This window comes from Borostomias antarcticus (genome assembly GCF_949987555.1).
Source record: "Borostomias antarcticus genome assembly, chromosome: 5".
In the NCBI taxonomy this organism is placed as follows: Eukaryota; Metazoa; Chordata; class Actinopteri; order Stomiiformes; family Stomiidae; genus Borostomias; species Borostomias antarcticus.
In genome coordinates, this window is record NC_140238.1 from 7994958 (window position 1) to 8005113 (window position 10156).

Genomic DNA, 10156 nt, shown 5'->3' on the forward strand with positions numbered 1-10156 from the left:
TACCAGTCAATTGATGATTCCAGTAGGCATTCTGATTGGTAGCTTGCATTACATGCTATGCATTATATTAGATTAATTTCCTAAGACCCCTTTCGCTTGCCATAGAATGCAATAATTATGACGTAGGTTATTGTGACGTGCAGTGGGAAAGTGGGTGGCGATGTTGTCAACGTGACTGTCATCGCGCTCGAGCCGAGGGAGGCAGGGAGCAGTAGCCAAGCCAAGCCGAGCCAAGCCGAGCCGAGCCAAGCCGAGCCGAGCCAAGCCGAGCCAAGCCAAGCCAAGCCAAGCCATCCGCGTTTCAATCGCATCGGTCTGGAGAAGTGGCAGGGAGACGCAGCGAACCGCAGATTCCGTGGCAATGAAACCATTTCGTGTTTTTGGAGGAAATATATCGACCACTTGAACTCTTTACCTTATCATTTTGGATACCATAGCTAGATACTGTACTATTTCTTGTTATATTTCTTACCTTTAGCCTCGTAGCTTGCTAGCTACTAGCTAGAGCCAGGTCTCTCTCACACAGGTAGAACAGGGGTCGGTGACAAAGGAGCAGTAAGGTGGCGAGGTAACGATGAATCGGTTTCGAAAGTGGCTGTATAAGCCCAAGGTAAGTCATCTGTATTTTATGTTCTTTCTACTGACAGTCATTTTCAGAAAAGAGATAGCCGCTACATCTTGCTATATTAATTTTAGCTACCAAGTAACGTTAGGCTAGATATAGACATATGCGGCAATCAATAATCTATATCTAGTTGCTTGGTAGCTAAGCTAGCTAATGTTAGCTAGAAAGAAAGTTTATTGTGAGTATCGGGTACAGTTGCCCACGACTATTATCACAAAATGAGCTGCTTATCTGGAACGAACTGTCACCAACCGCAATGCCGAGATGGTCAGAAGTCAGAATAATGTGATTTCATTGCAATGTTTTAGTCAATCAGTCTTTTTAACCGATTTTGCCTGTATACAGACAACAGTAGCCAGACTATTGGGCATAGAAAACTGTCCGTTTTTAAACATGAGTTTGTGTTTTGGTATCATCTTCACCTCTCCCAACCACGTCAGAACAATACCTCGGTGCCTCAATTGCCTCTCTAAACTGCTTGCTGTTACATTTGTATTGTCAGTGATAGCCTTTTAGCTGTGACCAGCAGCTCTATAATAGCTGTCGGCTGGGTGGTCCACACAAATGTCCACAAACTTGCGCGTTGTCGCACCTATTGCGAATTGGCGCTTGTTTCATACAATGGTGCTTGGGGTTAGGGTGTTGTCTTGTTCATGAACGACCCAGGGCTGCCTTTTAACTTGTGTATTTATTGCGTCACTGATCTTTGCTGCCAAGTCACCTTGGTGAAAATTAACAGCGTGACACGTAACGTTATGCGGTGCTTTTTCTTTTGTTTCAAAGATCCAAACTTGTTATATGATTCCTAAGAGAAAAACAATAAGATACAGGCCTGTCTTTGCTTAGCGACACTGAAAAGGTTCAGAAACAGACCTTCACTGAGTTAGCCAGAGTGCTCATCATCACCAGAGGGTTATTTAGCAAGGTGTATTTTATTTCTTTGCTACAGTGTGCATTTGAGCCACCAAATGCTTAAATGATCTGCCCCCGAATAAATATGCCATATGCTAATGTATAGAGCAGGGAGCAGACTTGATTCATTATCTAGTTGTCAAAAACGGTATTCTGACAAAAAAACTTAAGTTGTAGCCTACTACTGTACATGATTTTACACTGGGCTAGCCTAATACTGTATCCAGTGCTGTCATTCAAATGCTTCTTCTTGCTTTTGTTTTTAGGTACTTTGCATTACAATGCATGCTGTGTCAAGGAATACAAAACCATTGTTCTAGCTCACTATCTTTCCAGTCTACAGGGCATGGATTTGCTCTTACATACACTGTGCAACTCTGCATAGTGTTGTCATATTGCATCAACAGTAAGTCGTTTATTATTGAACTATGTTCTCCTAGAGATAGAAAAGTGTGGAGTCAGCATGTTCTCCTTGAATAGAGCAAGGCTATTGATATATCCAGAGCTGCACTGTACTTCCTAGATAAGTCAATCTAAGGTTTTTTTCTCTCCTGCAATACAATCCCCTTACAGAGCTCCAAAGAGTAGCTTGCAATATTCCGTGAGGGGCACATAATGTACCTGTCCGGTCTGTCATAATCAAAGTGAACATAACCTGGAAAAAAGACACGATCATATGACTTCTCTCAGGATTGGGCAAAAAGAAAGCTATAGCCAATAGGGTAAAGGTAGGCTTAGCCTAGTTGACTGACACACAACAATATAAGTTGATGAGATGGCTAACATTCTTTCTTGCTTTCCAAACTGACAAGTTCTCTGTGAGTGCTAATTCCTCTCAGTAAAAGGCGGAATAGAACTGAACATCTATAGAAACCATAAAGCAGGGCTCAATGCTAAGTTTTTTTGGGGTCAGAAATCTACTGGCCCAAAGTCATTTTTTACTGGCCCGAACTCATATTTCGCATTCGCCTCCATGTTGGCAGGTTGTCTGACTCTGTGAGAAAGACTGTTACCACTACACGTCACATACTCTGTAGGCACTATTCAATCTTGAAATCAAATCAGGCAAAAAAACTTTTTATGTTCAAAGTAAACGCTGTGTACACGTCTCTTTTTTTTTTTTTTTTTTTTTTTTCTTTTTTTTTTAAACACGCTGAGCATTGAAAAAATGCCACTGGCCCGAGTTATATTTTTACATGCCCCAGGCTTATTGTTGAGCTCTGCATAAAGCCTACATCATAGGCGTTTCACTTTCACTTGCAAAATACCAGGTTCCTAATGCAGGAAGCAAGTGTGGTTTGAAGAGTAAGGTGAGAACAGGGTGAAAGATGGGAGGGGGGAGTAGGGATGGAGTTCATAAAGGCATGGTTGACACATGGCGTCAGACAGAGACAAAGATGAGATCTGGCTCAAGTTTCTGTCCAGCCAAAATGGCCTCGCTCTATCACCTCCAGTCTCATTCATCAGAGAGAGGCTCACAGACGGTGAGAAAGAGAGATGTCAAGAGGCTAAACCTGTACACCAACCTCCCCCCACCCCCCCACAGCCTCTCCTTCCTGGCGTTATTCTATCAGGCATTCAGGGAACTGACCTTCAGCTGCACACCACCTCATCTGTCAGGATGACAGGCCCACAGCCAGCACTGGGCCTGCCTGCACTTGGCTCCATCTGCCTGGCCTGGCCAGCAGGGCCAGGACGCTCCACTATCCACTTCCCGCTCCCCACTGTCCCAACTGGACAAGCACATTAATAGGATTGGGTATTGGCAAGGACCTCATGATAGGATACGTATCACGATACATGGGTCATGATACGATTGTATCACGATACATTGCAATACAGTACATATCATGATACATTGCGATACTCCACATAATTGACAAAAAATGTAAAAATACAGCTGAAAATATAACTCCATCCCCGCTCCCTCAGGACGTGATCCTGAGGACGGAGGGAATGTAAGGACATTTTACATCCAATTAATGAGTATTTATGACTGAATTCTATCCTTCATCTATATTCCTATAGTCTTGTTCTGTATATTTTCCTTGTGCTAAAAAATAAATAAATAATGTGTATATACTGTACCGTTACTGTACTGTGGAAAATCAACAGTATTGCGGAAAAATATCTTGCAATGTATCGCTATATTGATTTTATTGCACAGCCCTACACATTAATACCCCATATGAAAATCATCCCCTCCTCCCTCCCTCATTCTCCCTCTCTCGTCCTACCGTCTACACACCCATTTTACGTTTACGCACCCATTTTTACGTTTACACACCCATTTTACCAAGAGCTTAGTTAGGCACATCCTACTTGTTGCTGTTACGTGAAACGGATATCAACCTAATGCACTTCGCTAACATATCAATGGTGTTTGTGCCTCTTTCATTCATTCTTGTACTTTACTAACCATCCCGCTATTCCCATCGATAGGCCTATATAAATATATCTACAGGCTCATAGGATAACCCACCTTTCTTATGGGTTTCTCCCTCACGGCGTGGCAGCTAGGCTAACCGGTGGACCTTTATTTTACGGTTAGTTAATCTGTTACAAAGGACTTGCCTAGCAAATAATTCACTTTAGTCTTGGCAAAACAAAAAAGCCCTCATGTATTTTCCGCCATCCTCTCTACCGTTAAGTAAATATTGCTGTAATATACAGGAATGTGGAAACGACGCAAAGTAATTAGCGGCCTGTCCATCTTGGGCTGTCGTGCACGGCGAGGAGAGGCAGAGAGGAACGGCAAAGTGCTGAGCGGTGGCCAACGCGCCTGCATATTTAGCCTGGTTTCTGGAGCTCTTTTATGGATGTCTCTCCATTCTGCTTACCCAACAGCCGTGCGGTAATTGATTTGGTGTCAGCTGGCTGGATTTAGAGAGCTGACCCCTGGTGCAGATCTAGACAGGCCAGGCGATTGAAGGCCTCTTTAAATTCACTGCAGGATCGGGGGACCTGGCCTCTGTCCTAGGTGTGGGTACGAGGCGATGGAAGACAGGCGGCCGTGTGTGAGTGGCGGTTTAAAGCTATACTGGAGAGCCTCATCTAGGGCTGATAATGACAGAGAAGCTTCCATCGATTTCCGTTGCGTTTACGACATATGGATAATAATCTGTGGCCCCGGTAGCAGAAAAGTCTTTATTTGGCACAGTTCCGTTCGCTCAAGGTGTCCTTAGCCTTGAGTAGATCTACAGAGTCTGTGTTTGCACCATGCTGGCTGTGTACGAAGTACAGCAGCACCTCTAATACCCAGGCCACTCAGTCCACTGAGTGGGAGAGGAGGATGTTGGGATAGAAACGGGGGGGGGGGGGGGGGTCAGAGGGAGGAGAACAGTAGGCCTTCACTTGTGGGATTAGTTCTTGGCCTTGGTTACTGTTTGGCAGAAGATAAAATAAAAGATGCCTCGGTTTCACAGCGTTTGTTTACACACTGCTGTTCCTTTTGTTCTCACCCCTGTTGAGTCTGAGAAGAACACGATGAAACGGTGCGGCCGGCACGCCACAAACTTCAGCAACTGTGAAATTGACTCGGAAATACCCACATGATTTCATGTACAGTAAATGTGGAGTCAGTAAAGACACTGGCTGTAGTGTAACTCTCAAATTCCTCCCAGTCAAGTTGAGACGTCAACTGGGCAATTTTCCGCTCTGTAAATTTGCCCACAGTTGAGCGTGGCATGTGGGGTTTTGTGTATAAATATATCCCCCCCACAGATGGCAGGCTCCATGTTAGAGAGGACTGGAGTCTGCTCTGTAGGAACTGGACAGTGTTTTGGAAGAAGAAAACCGACCGCGCGCGTACCGACAGCGTGTGCGCAGTGTCCCTCGGACCTCGGCGCTGTCGTTATTATGTCATGGTGGACAGTCTGTGAGTCATGTTCCCACAGCGGTGAGAAGGGTGTCAGTGCAGAGCTCGCTGAGGTCAGACCACAGCCAGAGCTCATTAGAGGAGGAGTTGTTTGTTTGTCAAGACGTCGTCCGTTCCAGTGAACATCATTCCTTGATGACGAAACCCTTCTGCGTTTTCTTTTACCTCCAAAGAATAACCGAAGCCTACTTTGACGCTTTCTTGTCGTGCATTTTGCTTATTTGAAATCCTGGTGTTTAAAGAGAAAACACAGAACATGAAAGGCAAGCGCGCCTCTTAAAATAAGCAATTTTTTCACCTACGCTTCACTGTCATTCTTTCAGGTCTTATTTACTTTGTGGTGTTGATGTTGCTGTTGTTGTTGTTCATGAGGAGGATGATGATGTTGTTGTTGTTGTAGTAAATGTGAAATCCCTCCTCCATCTGTAGCCACCATTGCATTAGCAGTCATCCATTTCTGGATTGTATAACAGGATTACATCTTGCATACGAACGTCCTGGAGGTCACTAAAAGGGGGGTCCCCGCCTGCTACGCCAGCATCCAGAGGACTGGGGGGGGGGGTGATGACCCATGCAGCCCAAATCCTCTTACCAACCCCGGCCACCGCCCTGTCCTGTCCTGTTGGACCATGAACAGGCACGTGCTCAGCTCCATCATACAGATCAAGAACCAGATTACTACATGACTTCAGACACACACAGATTATGACGGCATCGGGCCAGATGGGAAAGACCATGTTGAGTCCGTTGAATCAGCGGGCCCTGGAATGAAGAGAGATTTGCCTGAGGTCAGAGTGGGGTTTTTGTTTACTGTAATTGTTTTTGTTTACCCACCATAGTTGATTTAATCATGCTTTACCGAAATACTCATCAGTACGGGTTCAACCCGGCCACTCTGAGTTACAAAACCACTCCATTATGGAAATGTGATTAAGTGTTTCTGTTGTCCAAATGGCAGTACGAAGAAACAACTCCTCAGAAAGCATGTAAACAATAGTGCTGTTCGAGCTCATTTTAAGTGTAGCCCACAGCTAACAGTTCAGAGAAGGAACTGTTCAGTTACAGAGAATTGGCACACTTGGAAGACTGCTGCCGATGGCAGAATAGCTGGAGGATATTAACTCTTGTAGTTTGATGCAGTGCAACACCAGTAAAGAAATGAATGACCTGACATAAACTGAAACCATCAGAACAGCAGAGACAAAGATGATCACGTTCTTCTCTGACCAAATGGACCGGAGTGTGAAGGGAGGTTTTAAACATGTATGTTTTCTTAAAACTACAAATCATCGTTCTTCTTCAGATTTGCATATCGGCCAGCTCCAATACGGGCCAGAGTTTTTTTTGCTAAGTACTGAATAAGCAATAGGGAGATGAGCTGGATACAGCTGCTCATTTGCCAGTACCTGACTGAGGCAGAATGAACTGTTGCAGACAGTGACAGCCCCCCCACACACACATTTGCCTGTGCTGTGTGAGTGAGTGAGGTATTCCTGGCCGGCAGCCAGAAAGGCAGTGAAGAGTCGGGAATGGAGCCTGGAGGGCAGGGAGAAGGTTTCCTATGAAGTCCCTTCAGTGAGCTCTACCTCTCTCTCTCTCTCTCTCTCTCTCTCTCTCTCTCTCTCTCTCTCTCTCTCTCTCTCTCCTCTCCCTCTCTCTGTTTGAATGAAAATGAAGTCCAGACTCATCACTCCCAGAGGGACTGCGCTGGAGGAGGCTGCTGCTAGAGAAGTCTGTGACGAATAACAAGATTATGCGGGCAGGCCAGGCGACCCGACGCACCGTGCATGCCAACAACACACCTTAATAAGGGGTGGATCGTCACCGCATTAATGCTGCTCTTGAGCGTTGAAGCCAAATTAACCTCCTCGGAATTGCTCGGCAAGTCTTTCAAGTGTCATATTTTGGAAGGTTTTGGAGGACGGCCTTGAAGTGCTTATTACCAGTTAGTGGTAAGATTAGGAGTTCTTAGCCGTGTGAAATAGCAGGTTGTTTCTGGCCGCAGAGGGATGAATGTGTTTGAGTCATCCCAGAGTGAGGACAAGGACAAGTGACGGCAGTAGCCCGTCACAGGGCCGGTGTCCTGCTGCCACGGGGGACAGGTGTGCCCAAATCTGCTGAATCACTTTGGCTCTTTTACGAAATGTGGCGGTTGTGCGCTCAGACCAGTTCAAATCCTCATGCCTATCCTCAATTTAGTTTTCAAATCCTCAAGTTCATCGGGTAAATCGGTTCATATTCTGTTTGAACGCTTTTTTTCATTTGCATGTCACCCACTCTTAACACACAGGCTACATATCAAGGTCTCATATGTGCCATAACATATCACAGATAACCAAGCCAAACTAAAGGCGGTTGACAGGTCAAACATGTTTTTTCCCGTAGTAGAGTGACACTCATCTCCTTTGATGATGTCCATGACCTCATTTCCCAGTTCAAACTAAACCCAAGTTTACTGAACTCAACTGGACAAGCCTTTGTTTTTTGGCTTGGTTGAATTGCAGCGTGTTGCGTGACGTGTCTTGGATTTGACTGCTGAATCGTCCTGACAGATAAGTTGTCATGCAGGTGCCAGAAATGACAAGGACACTTCAGCCAAGTCTGCCTGGTTCCCGTCGGCGGTCTCGGCTAATGAGATTTTGATGAACTTGGGAAGAAGGTGACCCAGGACAGGACTCGCTTTCAGAACGCTCAAGGAGTCTGACTTTTGTGTGGGCCGGCCATGCAGACTCGACTGTGCCGAGAAGGCAGATCCGCGCAACCGATTCGGAGAGATACTTTTCTAACCTCATAAGGTAGGCCGACATATCCGGAACATCGCCCACCACTATCGACGTCTGCGCACATGATGCAGCGCTGCTGGAATGTTCCCTCTTGAGTGTGGAATGCGGCAGGAGGAGGCCATAGGGCTGCTGCTGTCTCAATGGCCTCTTTTCTTCCCCCGCTGGGCCCGGCCAGAAGAATGCCAGTAGTCTATATGATCTGTGTTGCGTGCCCCCGGTGGAAAAGGTCAGGCCCTATGGCCTACCACCGTTTCCTGTTCCTGCAGGACATTTGTATTGTACAGCACATGCCATTTTGCAGACCATTGAGATACGTGTTCAGGGGAATGTACCTCTCACTGCTTTGTATTTGTCCTGGGCTAGCTCCTACGGCCAGATCTGCTGGCTGGGGTGACCTGATTGATGTTCTGAAGAGGGAAATGGAGTATCTAGATGTACCGGATAATAACAACTTGGCTCAGCTCTTTGTCGTTAAGGTTGGGACTATCACACAAATGATGGATGACGGCGAGGAAAGGTGTCACCAACCAGATAAAACATATCAAATACCTATTAGAATCAGAATTCCTTTTATTAGCCAAGTATTTGTGCCATTTACAAGGAAAGTGAGGTAGTGGTGGTGTACAGAGCAATAAAAAAGGCAAAACTCACAAGGCATTCACGAATCTAACATACAAATTAAAGCTGCTTCGCAGCGATGAGGCGGGGCCAGGCAATTTCCGACAAGTTTAGGAGCAATAAGCGAGAGAATAGGACAACAAGAAAGTTGACATTCCAATGTTCATTTTGTACATTCGTATCGTAAAACATTTGTAAAACATTTTGATGCGTTTCAAATTTTGATAATTCAACAATCTGGTCAATGAGTTTGTGAATTACAGTCTGAAGATCCAGTGTAGCAAGTTTGGTGTTAATTGATTGAAAAATGTGGGATGAGATATGTTTATTAATTTTTACAGGTTTTGTTGGCTTTTCTTCATAATTGAACATTAACTTCAGCAGCTGTGTACTCAGTCAGTTGCCAATCAATCGATTTAGTCATTGTAATCCTCGGCGGGGGTTGGGTAGGGTTGCCAACAGCGATGTCTCCAATTCGTGGAGCTTGCGTTGGATTGTGGGTAACGTAGTTTTCTCCTGTATGAAGTGTTGGTTTCAGAGGACAGAATTAAACATATTTTAAAAAATTCAATTTCTGAGAAAAAATTCTGAAAAAAATCATACTACATCTTGGATATGTGGCTAATGTTGTCACTTTTTATGAGGATGATCAGACATTGATTTGGCGAGAATTAATAGGAACTATATACAGAACTGTTAACAGTTAAACTTTTTGATGTGCTGTGGGCTCCATTTTTCATATTTCAAAAATCTGTGAGGATCGTTTGGTAAGGACAGTCTGAAGATACAGTAGATCAATTTTGGTGTCAATTGAACTAAAAATGTGGGAGGAGATAGGTTTGATAGGTTTAACAGTTTATGAAGAAATCCGAGTGATGGACTTCAAAATTCCTGCAAGGTCAAAGCGTATGAAAGTTTTGTCTCACTTGGGCCTACATTCTCGTGGTGGTTTTACAGTGATAGCACCTATGGCTGATTTGTTATGATTTTTTTAAGTTTTAAACTTTAGACTGTTGCTGTAGCGCCACCTTCAGGTTTATTGACCTACAATGCAGGTTGAGGACTTTGGGTATAGTACTGGAGCTATGTGCAAATTTTGGTGATTTTTTGTCCACGGGAAGTTAGACTTCAGTGGAAGATGGAGAATAATAATAATAATCAAAATTCCTGCAAGGTCAGTGTATGAAAGTTTTGTCTCACTTGGGACTACATTCACGTGGTGGTTTTACAGTGATAGCACCTATGGCTGATTTGTTATGATTTTTTAAAGTTTTAAACTTTAGACTGTTGCTGTAGCGCCACCTTCAGCTTTATTGACCTACAATGCAGGTTGAGGACTTT

At 44.5% G+C, this 10156-nt stretch overlaps 1 protein-coding gene across 1 annotated transcript in view; it reads left to right on the forward strand.

Moving 5' to 3' along the window:
* Positions 1-281: 281 nt before the first annotated feature.
* Positions 282-10156, forward strand: part of zfyve28 (zinc finger, FYVE domain containing 28) — a 24046-nt gene continuing 14171 nt past the window's right edge. Inside the window, 1 exon segment of the mRNA XM_084437958.1 lies at positions 282-610. Within this exon segment, the coding sequence (XP_084294084.1) occupies positions 575-610 (36 nt within the window). The 5' untranslated portion in view covers positions 282-574.